At 43.2% G+C, this 20,255-nt stretch overlaps 1 protein-coding gene across 4 annotated transcripts in view; it reads left to right on the top strand.

Annotated features, from left to right (window-relative positions):
* Positions 1-1,928: 1,928 nt before the first annotated feature.
* Positions 1,929-20,255, top strand: part of LOC106609189 (solute carrier organic anion transporter family member 1C1) — a 75,673-nt gene continuing 57,346 nt past the window's right edge. For 3 of the 4 annotated variants that reach the window (XR_006770639.1, XR_006770638.1, XR_006770637.1), the window contains exons 1-2: positions 1,929-2,528; positions 10,830-10,993. Coding sequence is in view for 1 of the 4 variants with exons in the window: in XM_014207701.2 (XP_014063176.1) it covers positions 10,844-10,993 (150 nt within the window). In the remaining 3 variants the exon portion in view is untranslated. The remainder of the gene's footprint in view (positions 2,529-10,829; positions 10,994-20,255) is intronic. The other variant, XM_014207701.2, reaches the window with a different exon arrangement.

The raw sequence follows: 20,255 nt of genomic DNA, 5'->3' as shown, positions 1-20,255 counted from the left end.
TACCTCCATCACTCTTAAATGGAAGAAGTTTGGAACCATCAAGACTCTTCCTACAGCTGGCCGCCCGGCCAAACTGAGCAATCGGGGGAGAAGGGCCTTGGTCAGGGAGGTGATCAAGAACCCGATGGTCACTCTGACAGAGCTCTAGAGTTCCTCTGTGGAGATGGGAGAACCTTCCAAAAAGAAAACAATCTCTGCAGCACTCCACCAATCAGGCCTTTATGGTAGAGTGGCCAGACAGAAGCCACTCCTCAGTAAAAGGCAGATGACAGTCCGCTTGGAGTTTGCCAGAAGGCACCTAAAGACTCTCAGACCATGCAAAACAAGATTCTCTGGTCTGATGAAACCAAGATTGAACTCTTTGGCCTGAATGCTAAGCGTCACGTCTGGAGGAAACCTGGCACCATCTCTACAGTGAAGCATAGTGGTGGCAGCATCATGCTGTGGGGATGTTTCTCAGCGGCAGGGACTGGGAGACTAGTCAGGATCGAGAAAAAGATTAACAGAGCAAAGTACAGAGAGATGCTTAATGAAAACCTGCTCCAGAGTCCTCAGGACCACAGACTGGGGTGAAGGTTCACCTTCCAACAGGACAATAAACCTAAGCACACAGCCAAGATAACACAGGAGTGGCTTCGGGACAAGTCTCTGAATGTCCTTGAGTGGCCCAGCCAAAGCCCGGACTTGAACCTGATCAAACATTTCTGGAGAGACCTGAAAATAGCTGTGCAGCAATGCTCCCCATCCAACCTGACAGAGCTTGAGAGGATCTGCAGAGAAGAATGGGAGAAACTCCCCAAATATAGGTGTGCCAAGCTTGTAGAGTCATACCCAAGAAGCCTCAAAGCTGTAATCGCTGCCAAAGGTGCTTCAATAAAGTACTGAGTAAAGGGTCTGAATACTTATGTAAATATGATATTTCAGTTTTTATTTTTGATGAATTAGCAAAAATGTCTAAACTTGTTTTTGCTTTGTCATTATGGGGTATTGTGTGTAGATCGATGAGGGGGAAAAAACTACTTTATACATTTTACAATAAGGCTGTAACCTAATAAAATGTGGAAAAGATCAAGGGGTCTGAATACTTCCCAAAGGCACTGTAGGTACCATTGACTTGTATTGAATTTGTGCCACAAATGCTAAAAAGTTAGCATCTGAAATAGTGGCCAACAAAACCAAAGCATGGGTTGTTGTCATACACTTGCTTACATGGCAAGGAAACCAACGTAATTTCATAATGTGGGGGAACTATCCCTTTAACGTTGGGGGATAATAGTAGGAACAGCATCATCTAGTGGTCAGAACATGGTAATATCAGGATTTGGGATGAGACGTATACCGAACAACTGTATGTCTCTAAATGTTGTCTATCACTAGCAGCACCATATCACCAAGTAAAATTCTCTGTATATGTAAATGTACTTGGCGAATAAAGGTGATTCTGATTCTTAATGGGAAAGTAATCCAAAACTAACAAAGTAATCAGATTGCGTTACTTGAGTTTGGGTAATCCAAAAGCTACATGACTGATTACAACCTCAGGGGTTTGTGGTATATGGCCAATGCATCATACCTAAGAACAGCCCTTAGCAGTGGTATATTGGTCATATACCACACCCCCTCGTGCCTTATTGCTTAAATATACCATGGCTGTCAGTCAATCAGCATTCAGGGCTCAAACCACCCAGATTATAATATGGACTAGGCTACTTTATATAAATTGAATTGTTATGGTGTATTATGCCTTGTTATGTGACAATTCTATGTAACAATTTTACACACAATAACATCTGTTTGCCTTATTGTTTCTCTCACTGACATCAAATTTGCATTGCAGACGTCACATGCTAAATAGTGTCTGGCATGATTTAGGATTCTTAGAACATGTTTTGGTATTACATTTGTGTGAAAGGATCATGCCCAACACCGCAACGCCCCTTTGAAAATGAACGACTTTACCATCACTTTACCTCTTTTCAATCACAACCTAATAACGGTTAACAAATTCAAAACAACATAACCCCGGCACGGTGTTTTATTTTCGTTAGCCTTTTTGTCCATCGAGAAGCTTTGCGTTGGAGCGAATCAATTCTGGAACTAGGATACATATCACCATACCGCGCGCTCTGCTTCTCTCCCTTTCAAGTGTTATCACGTGCGTGAGCTAAATTCTACAAGCAGTGTAGGGTTGCACAAACAGTTTTATGTTCCAAACTGATTAATTTCTCAGCGAGAATGTTGTGAAAACTCGGTCTGATAGAGGTCAAATGTTTAGATAATTGGAACTGTGATGATGACAAGAGGCGGGAAGAAGAACTTTTGAGAAATACCTTCATCTATGACCTTTAATAACCGGTGGCTTTACTGCTCTTCATCCATATGAGAAGTTTCCCCTGAGCTCGAGACATCTGCCGCGCACTCTGCGCTGTCCAAACTCTCTGCCACCGGGAATATTACGCGCGTGTTTGTCATAGGTTGGTGTATTACCACATTGGGAAATATAGGGCGATTGTTTCATGGTAGACTTGGTAAGTGACTCAACATTTTTTCTCCTACACAAGTGTTTGATAGCTTTTGTAGTGACGCTTTACTTATACTGAGCATCACAGATGGAATAGACCGAAGCTGTCAGATAGGTCGACCAGGAAGACAACTATATTTTAGTTAGCGTTTATTTATTTAGGCTACTTGCAGTCTGAGTGTGTTTTGAATTCAGTGTTTGGAAAGCTATGACAGGTACCCATCACCAATCATGTAATTTTAGCTTTTTATGCATCAAAGATTCACAGTGAATTTAAGTGAGGAACCTGCCTACCTACACTGTAACATAAAACTATAATTTATACAGTAATGAGGTATTACCAACAGTAAAAAATGCTGACATCTTTCACTGTGCGGCATACTGTAAATGGGAAATTGTGGGAAATTGCTGTATTTCGAATGGTACTGTAATTCCACCCCACCGAATACAGTGCCCTACCATATATGGCAGCAGGTAGCCTAGTGGTTAGCGTTTAACATATTTTGAGGTGTGCTTTGTAAGAGACTTTATTTGTTGCACCGCTGGGTGAGGATGCTGCAACAACTTAACTCTTATGTATTTAAAGTGCTTCATCAATTCAAAATATACAGTGCCTTCAGAAAGTATTCACACCCTTAGGTTTTTTTCCACATTTTGTTGTGGGATTAAAATGGATTTAATTGTGATTTTTTTTGGTCAATGATCCACACCAAATATTCTGTAATTTCAAAGTGGAAAAAAAATGCAAACATTTGTAAAAAATGGATGAAAAATAAAACACTAATATATCTTGCTTAAATAAGTATTCAATGCATGTTAGAATCACCTTTGGCAGCAATTACAGCTGTGAGTCTTACTGGGTAAATCTCTAAACTTTGCACACCTGGATTGTACAATATTTGCAATTTTTTTTAATTCTTCAAGCTCTGTCAAGTTGGTTGTTGATCATTGTTAGACAGCCATTTTCAAGTCTTGCCATAGATTTTCAAGCCACTTTAAGTCAAAACTGGTATCAGTTAACATTGGCGCCGGAGGGGATGGCCGCCATTTTATGGTCTCTTGACCAATTGTGCTATTTTGTGTGTTTAAAAAAAAATTGCACTGTTTTTAACTTTTTTGGTACATAATGTTTCTGCCATTGTTTACTATGACAGAAAATAGGTTTTGGACATCAGAACAGTGATTACTCACTTAGAATTGGACACAATTTATTTTCTTTAATGAGTCTGATGCGAAGGATATACTGCTCTTCCCGGACCAGGCTCAAATCCCCGTCAATCGTATGAAGAGCTGACTGCGTCGGGGAGTGGATTATCCGCCTTTACCTCCATTCTACTGGCAAATTTGCAATCACTGGAGAATAAACTGGATGAGCTCATTCGAGACTATCCTATCAACGGGACATTAAAAACTGTAATATCCTATATTTCACAGAGTCGTGGCTGAGCAAGGACATTGATAAATACAGTTAGCTGGGTTTTCTGTGGATCGGCTAGACAGAATAGCAGCCTCCAGTAAGATCGGGGGGGTGGTGTGTGTCTCTTTATCAACAACAGCTGGTGCGCAATCTCTAATATTAGGAGGTCTAAAGGTTTTGCTCTCCTGCGTTCGAGTACCTCACGATAATCTGTAATCCACACTATTTACCAAAATAGTTTTCATCTATATTCTTCGTAGCTGTCTATTTACCACCACAAATCGATGCTGGCACTAAGACCGCACTCAACGAGCTGTATAAGGCCATAAGCAAACAAGAAAATGCTTATCCAGAGGTGGCGCTTCTTGTGGCCCGGGGACTTTAATGCAGGAAAACAGAAATCAGTTTTACTTCATTTATACCAGCATGTCACATGTGCAACTGAGGAAAACAAACTCTAGATCACCTTTACTCCACACACAGATATGCGTACAAAGCTCTCCTCTCCGTCGCCCATTTGGCAAATCTGACCATAACTTTATCCTCCTGATTCCTACTTATGAGCAAAAACTAAATCGGGAAGTACTAGTGAAGCGCTCAATACGTAAGTGGTCCGATGAATCGGATGCTAAGCTACCCTAAGCACACAGCCAAGACAACGCAGGAGTGGCTTCGGGACAAGTCTCTGAATGTCCTTGAGTGGCCCAGCCAGAGCCCGGACTTGAACCAATCGAACATCTCTGGAGAGACCTGAAAATAGCTGTGCAGCGACGCTCCCCATCCAACCTGACAGAGGTTGAGAGGATCTGCAGAGAAGAATGGGAGAAACTCCCCAAATACAAGTGTGCCAAGCTTGTAGCGTCATACCCAAGAAGACTCGAGGCTGTAATCACTGCCAAAGGTGCTCAACAAAGTACTGAGTAAAGCGTCTGAATACTTATGCAAATGTGATGTTTCAGTTTAACATTTTTAATACATTTGCAAAAATGTCTAAAAACCTGTTTTTGCTTTCTCATTATGGGGTATTGATTGTAGATTGAAGAGTAAAAAAATGAATTTAATGCACTGTACATATTACCTCAATTAGCTCGACTAACCCAAACCCCTGCATATTGACTCGGTATCAGTACACTTTTTATGTAGCCATGTTATTGTTATTTTATTGTGTTACTATTTTCTTTTAGTTTATTTAGCAAATGTTTCTTACTTTCTTTGTTTGTTAAGCATTTCACGGTAAGGTCTATACCTGTTTTATTCGGCGCACTTCACAAATACAATTTGATTTATTGTGTGTAGGCCAGTGACAAATCTAAATGGAATCTATTTTAAATTCAGGCTGTAACACAGCACAATGTGGGAAAAGTAAAGGTGTGTGAATACTTTCTGAAGCACTGTATAGGGGGCAGATTACAGTGGCAGCAAGTCTTAAACCATAAATGCTTGAGCATTTTTCCATGTCCTTTTGGTCTGTTTTGCAGTGTAGTCGGTGCCAGTTTAAGCCTCTAGAAGTGCAAGTGATATTAAAAAAACTAATATTCATTAATATGTTGTAATGTGTAAACACTTTATCAAGCAGCCAACCTGCTTGCACCAATCCCTTGTAATTACAGTAAAATACAAACCTCTCCGCTCAATTAATTTTATTCATTCATTCCGATTACGGTCACATTTACTTTTTTACATTATTGTACCGTGTGTCATCACACAGTACTTGTTTTGATACTGTATTTATATTATGTGTACTGTAATATGAAATACAGAATTGTTTGCCTGTAAGATACTGTCAAATTCATGGCAGCCCCAAGCTTATAGGGACCACTATAAGTTTGTGCATAATTTCTCATAATCTCTCTCTCTCTCGCTCTCCCTCTCTCTCTCTCTTCTTTCCTAATTGCTCTTTAAACTATTCTGCTGTCCAAAATTTTCAGTTTGTAAAATCGGTATTACGAACCTGTTACATAACTGGCACCGGTAGAGCTGTTGCTGAGATTTCTAAATTATGCGTTCGGAAGAGTTTACATACAGTAGTTTATGGTAATGGCCAGGGCTGCCCTGACATTACAGCTCAGCAAATTCCCCAGTGTTAAATCAACACTGACATTGGTAAATGTCTATACGAGTCCACACTGTTAAATTAACACTGTGCTTAGTGCTGATGCTGTTACACTTTCTCAGTTAGGGAATTAACACTGTTAGTGTAAAGCAATAACACCTCAATAAGTATTTTTAACAGTAGGAAGTGAATATAGTTTGCATTAATGGTGGTACATTATGCAGTATTTTTAACCGTTACATGAAGAGGTCCATACCTCTTGGCAAAATCACTAGTTTTGGATTAAGGACGTTACAATAATATTTATAAATCTTTAATGCAAAAAGCTGTTATGTTAGCATTTACAAAGGCTTTAGGACTGGCGGTGGACATGCTTAAACTTTCAATTAACATAACCATAGACCACTTAAACTGGTACAACACTTCCATTCACAGGTGGCTAAAAACAAAGAATTGAGAGCCACACTCTCACTAAACCACGCCTCCAATATAATTTTCCAGTGTGCCTTGCCTTTTCGAGTGAACTGTGCATTTCAGGTAAAATAACAACCCAATGTTTATATCCCAGGACAAATTAGCTAGCAACAGCAAGCTAGCTAGCTAAATTGACATAAATGTTTAATGCTTTTCGACCTGTCCCCAAATTAATATAATTGGTTCAGAGTTTGTTTTGATATTTGAGCCTGCGTCTCCTTATCGTGTCTGGTGTGGGGGTACAAAATCAACATGCGCGCGATGGCGCACACTTTCGTCTGGTTTGGTCAGCATGTTAGGCCATCCAACAGTTGGTATTTTTATTCTCCCTCAACCTGCATTGAGAATGACTGTTAAGTTTAGGGACATTGTGATGAGACTACCTAAAACATTGAAACTGGAACAACTCTTTCAGTAACGGAGCAATAAATCTAACTAACTGATTGGATTAGTTTAGAAAAATGTGTTATCTTTGTGTAGCATAAGATTAATCCAATCAATCAATCAATGTAAATGCAAAAACCGAGATACTAAAAAAATCCCAAAAATGTGTAGCTGCAGTATAGCATGCTGGAAAATCTGATGATGGGCTTGGTTTTGATGAGAACGTTTTTCTCTCCACAGAGTAAAACGGACACAATCACACTCTCACACTCAACACTAGTTATTAACACCAACACTGGGGTTATTTTACACTACTGTAAAATAACACTCTTACAGAGTTAATTTAACTCCTGAATCAACACTAGAAATGTTACTGAAAAATCAACACTAGGTAACAATTGCCAATTTGCTGTGAGCAAATGCACACAAAGTCGTTGCCATGTCCATGCTTGTAGAAGGAAGACCTATAACAGCATAAAAAAAAAAAATTATAATGGAAAGATTTATGAGCACATGTTGTGCGCTACACGTTGTGCTTACATCTTTTTGGTTTACATAGCAGGTTTGTTCATCTGCAGGAAAAAATCAATAGGTGGTCAATGTGATTATTTCCCAAGGAAAGTAAAAAGGACGGCTAGGCTACTGATTGATCCCAGTACCAGTTACAGTGAAAAAATAAGTAACCACGGCATTTCTGTTCTGTTTTCTCAAATATGATTAAAGAATTTAGGCTACTAATCCTGTTTAATTCTGATTCCTTTGTCGATAAGGGATTAAATAGCAGCATTTTATTCTGACTCAGTGTTAGGCATGCAGAGATCCAGGCAGAAATATATCAAAAAGGTCCAAGTTCCTATAACTTAATAAGATCTCATTCAAAGTGAATCAGACTTAATGTATCATATTGTAACAATACTGTGGATCTACTAAATTGGTGAATATAATAAGCTTATCCTTGGAGACAGGAGTGCTCTGGAACTGCCCATCTGGTAAAGCAGTCATGAGCTCCAGTCTATGGAGTTCTGTAGTCTGTAGTTAGTCAGATAGAGGGTTGGAGGATAGCTGTAAAAGGTTACCATGGTGTGAATCAATTTATGTTTGTCTCTATTATCTTCCTCCTTTGAGAATGACCTTCCAGGCTAGCCATCATTGCACTCGTGGTGTGCTGGCGTCTCTTCTCCCTCCTGCTCAACAAGTAGAATATTGTTTTTCTTTATTAAAGCGCTGCTGGAAAGATTTAATTTCATGACTAACCTGAGTAATTCACTCAATGTGGGCCACAGCTTCAAATACAGACTGTTTATGCAGGTCTGTATCAGGACCTGTAAGTAAGCACTGTAGGCGTACCAGTGAATTCGTTTTCTTATCGGGTGTTGTTATTGTGTTAATGTGTTGTTCTCTAGGTGAGTCAGAGAGAGAGAAGCCTTTTGCAATCAACACTAGGCTCTGATCGCCTGCTGAGTGACACCCTGCAGCTACTTACCGTGCTGTATGCAGCATAGAGCTCTCACATGACTAATGGGGAGGTCTCGCTCTCGCTCCCCGGCTCCATGTCAATTTTCATCAGCTAATGTAAATATCAGATAATGACCATGTTTAATGACAGAAAGCCTTATTTGGTTTCATTAAGGATGCAATATGTGTGGTGTTTGGACACAGAGTGAGGTGGGATGGCTGTATTGACCCAACAGTAATTGGTTATCAGTCTTTCAGTATTGTGCTTTTCCTCTGAGGTAGGGTGGGTTATTACTTGGTCCACTCTAATTAGGGGTTCAAGCAGCGAAGCTGGGTGAAACAATACTGTATTTTTTTTGCGTTGATTATAATTTCCCTTCTTCTGCCGAATTGGTAAATAAAAAGCAAATTCCTGTGAGATCGTCAGGCCCAGGAGGTTGCAACCTTGCATGATGGTTAAAGGGTCACACCCTCTCATGCAATGCCAGGCCAATTGGCCACATGGTGGCGTTACAACAAGCATTTTAAAATGCATACTTTGAAAGCTCACGCCCCTCACCCCGTTTGAGCTAGACTCCTGAAATTCTGTACATAGGTCCCTCTACTCACAAATAACAAATTTGCCCATAAGGTCCGCCATGAGGAATTTTCCGCCATTTGGAATTTGATTAAAAACACTAAAAACACTACTCCTCTGGCACCGAATGACCAATCTACACGAAGCTTGACACATGGCATCTATGGACCAAGGTCTCACAACGCATGTGTTTCCAGGCTAGCATCTCAAACAACATGGCAGGTACTGACCAATAAACATTCAAGTGGGTGTGACCTGAGACATACATGCATATAAATCAGACATGGTTATTCGTATTGAAATAAAACGTGATACACATGTACCCAACACTGTCAAGACTCAACATATGCAAGAACAATCTGATCCACCATATATTTATATCTCTTGATTTGTTTGACAAAGTCATGGAATTTGGCACACATGCTCAGCGATGTGAGTCTAGCAAACCTGTAGAGTTTGGTTCTGTTTGGCCTCATGGTGGTGTTGTTGGTTTAAAATGCCTATGTTGTCTTGGAATATATTGGTGCTGATCGGTCAAGCTGTTCGCGAGTAGAAGAAGTAGTTAATATCACTAAATGGTACAAAACCTATCAAAAGCATATTAGATGATCTTGTTGGATTTTGAGTTCTGGTATTTGGGAAACGTGGTAAGAAGTACAGAAGTACACTACATGACCATTCTCCTGGCATCCGCCAAACCCAGATTAGTCCGTTGGACTGCCAGATGGTTAAGTATTATTCATCACTCCAGAGAACCCGTTTCCACTGCTCCAGAGTCCAATGGCGGCGAGCTTTACACCACTCCAGCCAACGCTTGGCATTGCACATGATGATCTTGTGTGCGGCTGCTCGGCCATGGAAACCCATTCATGAAGCTCCCGATGAACAGTTATTGTGCTGACGTTGCTTCCAGTTTGGAACTCGGTAGTGAGTGTAGCAACTGAGGACAGATGATTTTTACTCTTTGTGAGCTTGTGTGGCCTACCACTTCGCGGTTGATCTCCTCCTAGACGTTTCCACTTCACAATAACAGCACTTACAGTTGCCGGGGTAGCTCTAGCAGGGCAGAAATTTGACGAACTGACTTGTTGGAGAGGTGGCATCCCATGACGGTGCAACGTTGAAAGTCACTGAATAAGGCCATTCTACTGCCAAATGTTTGTCTATGGAGATTGCATGGCTGTGTGCTCGATGTTATATACCTGTCAGCAACGGGTGTGACTGAAATAGCTGAATCCACTAATTTTAAGGGGTGCCCACATACTTTTGTATGTGTGTGTGTATATATATTGTAGCTCATCCAAGAATGATGTGTCCAATTTGTCCTGCAGGGCCAAAGCTTGAACCCCAGCATGGCTGCTTGCAGCTACAGTATTTCTATCTGGATTGGATCATTTGAGTGTGATGAGGGGAAGCTATTTACTATTCATAAGGTTGTAGGCTGCCTGAGAGACAGGGAAGGGGGAGAAGGAGGGGAGAGTGCGAGAGAGAGAAAGAGGGGGAAATGGATGAGAGAAAGAGTGTCTGCGCGTGTGAGTGAGTGTGAGAGAGAGATCGAGAGAGAGAAATGGGTGGGTGCTCTGGACAGGTTGCGTCTTGATCACATAGTTCTCATTAATGATTCATCAATACATTCCTGGAAGTAGGAGCAAGATTCTAGGACTTAGGCAGTCTCCCCTTTTGATTTATTTGTTGTTGTTGTTTCCCAAAGTGTGTCAAATCTCAATATATAGTCTTAATCTATGATATGCTACTAAAACCATTTGTTTTTCTAATAAAATACTGTTTTATTTTTTTATTGCCCGTGGACTGCATTCCTAAAAACTCTTAAAACTAATTTAATCCACTGGCCATCCTAGCCTCCGGACTGGAGCAATGCTGCTGCAAACACACTTATTTTCTGGATAGGAAGAGATCTGGGTCACATGCTTGAATTATCTATTTGCAGGGTTACATGCATCAATGCCAAGAAATTTCATTAGGGGAACTTTGCCCAAGGAAAACGAGAGCCATCTGTGTAGGATGGAGCCGGTGGCCAAGGAGAGAGGGACAACAGAGAACGGAGGCAGCTCCTCTACGAGGGAGCAACGCTCCTCCTGCTCCAGCCTCAAGGTACGATCAGAATCTCTAGGCCTCCCTCTGCCGCGCTCTGATTCTCTTTGCCTCTGACTCTCAGGCTTTCTCTGACTTGCTTAAGGGCTCTATTCAATCCATATTACGGAAGTTCAGTGTTACAGCACGATTTAAATTTAAAGGCAATGTTCCTGCCCTAGCCGAGACTGCATTCATGTCGGCGCAATTGGAAATTACCTTTACATTTTTAATCACGCAATTGGTACCACTTCAGCAATACAGATTGAATAAATGTAATTTTTTAAAAATAAAAAATAAATACATTTTTAGTCATTTAGCAGACGCTCTTATCCAGAGCGACTTACAGTAGTGAATGCATACATTTAATTTAATGCATTTTTTTGTACTGGCCCCCCGTGGGAATCGAACCCACAACCCTGGCGTTGCAAACACCATGCTCTACCAACTGAGCCACAGGGAAGAATATAGTCCTATCTCTCCTCTCCTCTCTGCCTCCTTCCTCCTCTCCACATCTCCTCTCTGCATGCCTCCTCTCCTGTTAAGGTTAGCATTTAATGGGGGGGTAAAGCTGATCCTATAGGGCAACTTCTACCTGGAACTTTCTCTAGGTATACTATACAGTGAGGGAAAGAAGTATTTGATCCCCTGCTGATTTTGTACGTTTGCCCACTGACAAAGAAATGATCAGTCTATAATTTTAATGGTAGGTTTATTTCAACAGTGAGAGACAGAATAACAACAAAAAAATCCAGAAAAACGCATGTCAAAAATGTTAGAAATTGATTTGCATTTTAATGAGGGAAATAAGTATTTGACCCCCTCTCAATCAGAAAGATTTCTGGTTCCCAGGTGTCTTTTATACAGGTAACGAGCTGAGATTTGGAGCACACTCTTAAAGGGAGTGCTCCTAATCTCAACTTGTTACCTGTATAAAAGACACCTGTCCACAGAAGCAATCAATCAATCAATCAGATTCCAAACTCACCACCATGGCCAAGACCAAAGAGCTCTAAGGATGTCAGGGACAAGATTGTAGACCTACACAAGGCTGGAGTGGGCTACAAGACCATCGCCAAGCAGCTTGGTGAGAAGGTGACAACAGTTGGTGCGATTATTCGTAAATGGAAGAAACACAAAAGAACTGTCAATATCCCTCGGCCTGGGGCTCCATGCAAGATCTCACCTCGTGGAGTTGCAATGATCATCAGAATGGTGAGGAATCAGCCCAGAACTACACGGGAGGATCTTGTCAATGATCTCAAGGCAGCTGGGACCATAGTCACCAAGAAAACAATTGGTAATACACTACGCGGTGAAGGACTGAAATCCTGCAGCGCCCGCAAGGTCCCCCTGCTCAAGAAAGCACATATACATGCCCGTCTGAAGTTTGCCAATGAACATCTGAATGATTCAGAGTACAACTGGGTGAAAGTGTTGTAGTCAGATGAGACCAAAATGGAGCTCTTTGGCATCAACTCAACTCGCCGTGTTTAGAGGAGGAGGAATGCTGCCTATGACCCCAAGAACACCATCTCCACCGTCAAACATGGAGGTGGAAACATTATGCTTTGGGGGTGTTTTTCTGCTAAGGGGACAGGACAACTTCACCGCATCAAAGGGACGATGGGCGGGGTCATGTACCGTCAAATCTTGGGTGAGAACCTCCTTTCCTCAGCCAGGGCATTGAAAATGGGTCGTGGATGGGTATTCCAGCATGACGATGACCCAAAACACATGGCCAAGGCAACAAAGGAGTGGCTCAAGAAGAAGCACATTAAGGTCCTGGAGTGGCCTAGCCAGTCTCCAGACCTTAATCCCATAGAAAATCTGTGGAGGGAGCTGAAGGTTTGAGTTGCCAAACGTCAGCCTCGAAACCTTAATGACTTGGAGAAGATCTGCAAAGAGGAGTGGGACAAAATCCCTCCTGAGATGTGTGCAAACCTGGTGGCCAACTACAAGAAATGTCTGACCTCTGTGATTGCCAACAAGGGTTTTGCCACCAAGTACTAAGTCATGTTTTGCAGAGGGGTCAAATACTTATTTCCCTCATTAAAATGCAAATAATTTTATAACATTTTTGACATGTGTTTTTCTGGATTTGTTTGTTGTTATTCTGTCTCTCACTGTTCAAATAAACCTTCCATTAAAATTATACACTGATCATTTCTTTGTCAGTGGGCAAACGTACAAAATCAGCAGGGGATCAAATACTTTTTCCCCTCACTGTATCTCTATTGTGCCAGGAAGAGCAGCCATACTGAACGCTGTCACCTGACAAGGGATGTTCCAGCTTGTTTGACCAAGTGAGGTAGTGAGACCATGTGTGGATGTTACATGTTTCTCCTACCCTGTTAGCTAACCATGTTGTTTAATGTCATTGGGCCTCGATAGCCTTTCTTTCCGATTTGGGATGGAAACTTTTCCATGACATGTAGAACCAGGTGAAAAAGAGAGGGGTTGCATGAGTTTAAGGACCAGACATTGAAATGGGTTTAATATTTTTTTGTGGGGGGGCTTTGTAAAGTTTGGTTTGTAGACAACAGGCCATGGTAGTTAGCCTGCTGTAGTGATGCAATCCCCAAAACAAGAACTCCAAATTAGTCAGACCCTGGACAGGAAGTGAGTTGTTCTGGACTGTAGGTGCTGAATGGTTGGCAATATAGTTGAGGGAGTACAGCGTATGGACGAGATGCCCACGGAGTGACCCAACCTTAGACCCCAGAAGAGCAACCAGAAGAGACTGTGGCAAGGGATTATTTTTTTTGGGGGGGGGGGGGCTGGTTGGGTAGGAGTCGGTGCTTGAGGTAGATGGTGTCCGTGAAAGGAGGCAGGGACTAGAAAACAGTGCTTGAGTTAATGCATGTTCTGAGAGATGAGCATGTTGTGTGCTCTCCTGATGTTGATGTCAGAGCAGATGTAGGAATGAGAGGCTTGAGAGGACCAGCGTGCGAGGAGTTGTATGGACTGGGATGCTGTGTCGAAGTTTCCATTGATGCAGCTCCGACATGGAAGGAGAAGTCCTGAGAATTGATCAGCAGGATAGCCATACAGTGATAGTATTTGTCTCAGATGGGAACCAGATTTGGTGATGAACAGTAGATCGGAGGGAGAGGCATGTTGAGATTGTCTGAGCTGTTGGAAGTAGGTGAGTGGTTGGTAAGGGCTGAGGGTAGATGTTAGCCGGATCAGGTACACTGTTGTGGTTCTGTCAAAATGATTGGTTTATTGTGTTTGATGGTGAAGGTATATTTGTCGAGGACGGGGATATCTGACATGCTGAGAAGGGATGTAGGTAGAAAATGTAGGATGTAAACTCCTAACGTCGCAGGAAGTGAAAAATGGAAAAAGAATCCCAGCGTAGAGAGACTGCGATAGAGACGTAACTTAATCTCAGCATCTGGATGCAGTCAGACAGGATGTCAATGGTGATGAGGGCGGGCGGTGGCCGGCACCTGAATACTTGAACAGAAGCAATTGGTTCACATCTAGTAGAGGGTCACAGCTGGTAAAACCAGGGGCCGAATCGCTGCAAGATCAGTTGGCACGCAACTGGCTGAGATGTGGGAGTTCATGGCGGGAAAGTGAGGAACTGCGGGGGTGGCAGTCATGGGACCAGCAGTGAAGAGAAGTTGTCATGGGCAGAGGGGCTGAGCCACCACTGGAGTGCTGAAGGCAAACTTAGTAACCAGGTCGTTGGAGCATGGGGGATGACTGCTTTCCCCTCACCACAGAGGAGGAAGCCAAGGCCGAGCATTGTCCAGAGGAAGGAATGGGGGTTGGAGTGGAGCAGAGGCAGTGCGCAGGATGTGTCAGGGGCTGCTGGTGTCGGGGCAGACGGGATACCGGCAGGGTGGGATGAACAACTGCGGAGATCGCAGCGATGGACACCTGTGGGTGAAGAGGCGCCCATAGAGCTGTCAAGAGTCCCTGAGTATGTGCTGACATATCACTGCAGGAGCCTGGAGGCAGTGGCAATCAAAAACAGGCAATGGCATTCGTAGATTGTAGCACGCCAAAACGACTGGCCAGATCCATAACAATGGAGTAGTTATCCAAATCCTAGCTGCGAGAAGGGTGAGCTGAGCAGATGACGTCTCTGTAATACAAGAAGGCCAGGGAAGATGCCGGGGGGACCTGAAGTGGGGAGGGGTCGGCAGAGAGTGGGTGAGCCTGAGAGGTTGTCACTGGCAGAGAGAGGGGGTGAGCCACTGCTGTAGTGGACAAGGGGCCAGCTGGACCTGAGAGGGGGAGAGCTAATAGTGGCTGTAGCCGGGAGGCCAGAGCGGTTGGCAGTGAAGACTGGAACCGTGAGACAGTTAGTTCACTTAACTGGGACAGCGTCGCAGCTGGGATGTCCAGGCGCCGAACCGCTGTGGTGGCGGTGAGCACATAACTGGCTGAGTAGGTAGGGATGTAAGCTTGTTGGGGGAGGAGACACTGGTGGTGGCAGAGAGCAGGTTGTGTCGGATGCCAAGTCATAATCAGAGGCTGGGAGAGAAGCCAGGTCTGGAGCTGGTTTAGGGGCTTAGGTCGAAGTCTTTGAGGCCTGATCTGAGGCTTGGAAGCCGAGTTGGTGATCTTGGGGATGTCATCATGGTTGTGTCCCGGTAGGAAGGGCAGCCATAGGCAAGCGACCAGAGAGAGGGAGAAGTAGTGTAGTGGGGGCACGAGGGAGAAAGCAGCATAAGTCAGAACAATCATGGCTGGACGGATACCATGCAATGACATTTCTAGAGTGAGAAGGCCGGTCTGCAGGATGATAAGATGTGGCCAATATGGTGAATTTGCAACAAACTGTTGCAATATGATACTGTGTGGCCTGCCGTCACATGGACTTTGGCACAATAAAGAGTGGCAAGCAGCTTTTATCAATTACTCTGAAGGTGAATGGAAATTAAGAATGTATTGAATTGAAAATGAATTACTGTACCGGCGATGGTTGAATAGCCGGGACTCGGAATCGGTGGTTGACGGCACGGCCTCACGGATCCACCAAGGGGTGGGGCATGTGGCTGGGAGATGCACTGGTATGTTCGGAAAAGCAGGGCCGTGGATATTTGGAAAATGTGCTCGGGAGAGCACACTGGGAATGGGCTGCGGAGCTGGCCAGCTTGGCGGAGAGAAAATGTTGTAAAAGCAGGCAGCTTGCTGGTCCGTGATCAAATCAAATGTTATTGGTGACATGTGCCGAATACAACAGGTGTAGACCTTACCGTGAACTGCTTACTAACAAGCTCTTAATAAACTCTTACATGAAACCCAAACCGGCTGCGCACGTGCGCCACCGTGCATACATTTATTTTGTCCATCACACCAAACGCAATCACGACACGCAGGTTAAAATATCAAAACAAACTTTGACAGGTCGAAAAGCATTAAACATTTATGGCAATTTAGCTAGCTAGCTTGCACTTGCTAGCTCATTTGTCCTATTTAGCTAGCTTGCTGTTGCTAGCTAATTTGTCCTGGGATATAAACATTGAGTTGTTATTTTACCTAAAATGCAACAAGGTCCTCTACTCCGACAATTAATCCACACATAAAACGGTCAACCGAATCGTTTCTAGTCATCTCTCCTCCTAGGATTTTTTTTCTTTGAACTTATATGGTGATTGGCATCTAAACTTTCATAGTATTACCACAACGACCAACACAGTTCATCTTTCAATCACCCACATGGATATAACCAATGAGGAGATGGCACGTGGGTATCTGCTTCTATAAACCATAAGGAGATGGGTGAGGCAGGACATGCACCGCGATCTGCGTCACAAATAGAACTGACTTCTACTTTAGCCCTTGGCAACGCAGATGCTCGTTGACGAGCGCGAGCAGTGTGGGTGCAATAATTGAATAATATAGATTTCTAAATTTATTTTAGAAAGGGTATTAGGGATAGCCTTTAATTCAATTTTCACCTAAAATGACATACCCAAATCTAACTGCCTGTAGCTCAGGCCCTGAAGCACATATATGCATATTCGTGGTACCATTTGAAAGGAAACACTTTGAAACTTGTGGAAATGTGAATTGAATGTAGGAGAATAACACAATTGATCTGGTAGAAGAAAATACAACCATTATTTTTTCTCTAACACCATCTTTGAAATGTAACAGAAAGGTCCCAAAATTTCAGACTGATAACTTGAAGTATGAGCAAGCTACATGACATTTAGTGTGAAGTCACCCAGGTACATTTGGGCAAATCGTGAAGGACGCATTCACATTGAAATTACATTTTTCTGCATGAATATCGTCAAATCTGTATACTTTGATTTAGCTTTTCCAGTATTAGTAGCCATATTGTAAGTTCAACATTTGCAAAACAGTTTTCATAACTTCATAACTCTCAATATTCTTGCCATTTTTGTCCAAAAGGAAAAGTTTTGCTGTTGCACAAGATTAGCAGCAAAATTGTGCGACAGATATGGGATTTCCCCGATTGGTGCTTATTTGACAAAGTTACAGTCAATCAAGTGAAGACTGCCCGCATCATCGGCTCGCCATGAAGGCATCACTCTCTGACCAAATTTGGTGTCCTATAGGATATACTACACTCCTAATGACATAGTGAAGTCTGGTTATGTTCCAGGATCTCTGACGAATAAATACGAATGTAATTTGACTGGTTGAAACAACGTTTAGGGTTAGATTTTCACAGATTCCTTTCTTTGCAAATTGAATGAGTGGAAATACAAAATTGATCGTGCATGCTATATGGACCTTTTTAGGATATAACATTTTTATCTAACAAAATGACACTTCTGTAACAATAGTTGTCATGGAGAGAAGACCAAGGCGCAGCAGGTATGTGAATACTCATATTTAATTTCCAAAAAGGAGTAAAGCATCCACTTAACAAAACAATAAAGGTGACAACAGCAACAGTTCTGCAGGCTATTAAACGCAGTGCAAAAACAATCTCCCACAAAAGACAAACACAAACTCATATGGGACTCTCAATCAAAGGCAAATAGACAACACCTGCCTTCAATTGAGAGTCCCAACCCCAATGAACCCAAACATAGAAACAGACACACTAGACTAAACATAGAATACATCAAACAGTGCCCAAAAACCCCAGAATACATCAAACAGTGCCCAAAAACCCCGGAATACCTAAATCAACTGCCCTACAACAAACACACCACCCCTAACCACATAAAACAAATACCCTCTGCCACGTCCTGACCAAACTACAATACCAATTAACCCTTATACTGGCCAGGACATGACAGTACCCCCCCCTAAAGGTGCTAACCCCGGAAGCACCTTAAGAAAAACAACAACCCCAAACAACAACCCCAAACAACAACAAAAAAAAATCCCCCTTCTAAAGGGAGGGAAGGGAGGGTGGCTGCCGTCAACGACGGCACTGTGCTACACCCCCCCTCCCCAACCCACCTATATCTGGAGGTGGCTCCGGTTCTGGCCGTTCCAGGCAGTCGGGCCACTCTGGCAGACCCGGAGGACAGGCGGGCCGCTCTGGCAGACCCGGAGGACAGGCGGGCAGCTCTGGCAGACCCGGAGGACAGGCGGGCAGCTCTGGTGACTTACGACTGGCGGGCAGCTCTGGTGACTTACGACTGGCGGGCAGCTCTGGTGACTTACGACTGGCGGGCAGCTCTGGTGACTTACGACTGGCGGGCAGCTCTGGTGACGCACTAGACTCCTGATGCGTGGGGCTGGTACTGGACGTGCCAGCCTGGAGACATGCACCTCCATGCTAGTGCGTCTAGCGGGAAACACCAGACCGAAAGGGCGCACTGGCGGTCTTGAGTGCAGGGTTGGCATCACCCCTTCCGGCTCGATGCTCACCTTGCCCTGGCACCTGCGGGGCGCTGGTACTGGGCGGACTGGGCTGTGCGTCCGTATAGGCGAGATGGTGCGTACCTCAGCGTAACATGGCGCCCTCCACCTCATACGCGCCTCCCTGTAGTCACGGGTAGCTGGCTTACGGCTCTTCCCTGGCCTGGCCAAACTACCCGTGTGCCCCCCCCAAAAAAAATATTGTGGCTGCCTCTCGGGTTCCCTTAGCTCCCTTAACTTGTCCTCCCAGAATTGTCTTTCGTCCTGCCAGGTCCATTCCTCCATTTTTTCCTCCCGTGGCTTCCTCCTCTTCTGCTGCTTGGTCCTTTGGTGGGTGGTTCTGTAACAATAGTTGTCATGGAGAGAAGACCAAGGCGCAGCAGGTATGTGAATACTCATATTTAATTTCCAAAAAGGAGTAAAGCATCCACTTAACAAAACAATAAAGGTGACAACCGCAACAGTTCTGCAGGCTATTAAACGCAGTGCAAAAACAATCTCCCACAAAAGACAAACACACCCTCATATATGGGACTCTCAATCAAAGGCAAATAGACAACACCTGCCTTCAATTGAGAGTCCCAACCCCAATGAACCCAAACATAGAAACAGACACACTAGACTAAACATAGAATACATGAAAATCAAACAGTGCCCAAAAACCCCGGAATACCTAAATCAACTGCCCTACAACAAACACACCACCCCTAACCACATAAAACAAATACCCTCTGCCACGTCCTGACCAAACTACAATACCAATTAGCCCTTATACTGGCCAGGACGTGACAACTTCATGTTATCTCTGGGACCCTTTGGATGATAAAACAGAGCAAGATTTCAGAATGTAAGAACACATTTCACCTTCAGAGATGAATTTATCAAACCTATCGCGGGGAAAAAAGTGTTTTGTTAGGAGCTCTCCTCAAACAATAGCATGGCATTTTTTCGCAGTAATAGCTACTGTAAATTGGACAGTGCAGTTATATTAACAAGAATTTAAGCTTTCAGCCAATATAAGACACTTATATGTACCAACATTTGTTGTTTCTCTAAAATCTGCAATCGTGACACACGGCGCTGCATGATTTACAACTGTCCCGTTGACGGGACTGATTTACATGATTTACAACTGTCCCTACCAACAATGCAGTTAAGAAAATAGAGCTAAGAAAAATTTTACTAAATAAACTAAAAAATCAAAAATCAAAAAAAGTAAAACAATAAAATAGCAATAATGAGGCTATATACAGGGGGTACCGGTACCGAGTCAATGTGCGGGGCTACAGGTTTGTCGAGGTAGTTTGTACATGTAGTTAGGGGTAAAGTGACTATGCATAGATAAAACAGCAAGTAGCAGCAGTGTAAAAACAAAAACAAACAGGGGGGTCAATGAAAATAGTCCAGGTGGCCATTTGATTAATTGTTTAGCAGTCTTATGGCTTGGGGGTAGAAGCTGTTAAGGAGCCTT

The sequence above is a fragment of the Salmo salar genome, chromosome ssa07, assembly GCF_905237065.1.
Source record: "Salmo salar chromosome ssa07, Ssal_v3.1, whole genome shotgun sequence".
Lineage (NCBI taxonomy): Eukaryota > Metazoa > Chordata > Actinopteri > Salmoniformes > Salmonidae > Salmo > Salmo salar.
This window is presented reverse-complemented; position numbering and strand designations above follow the sequence as displayed.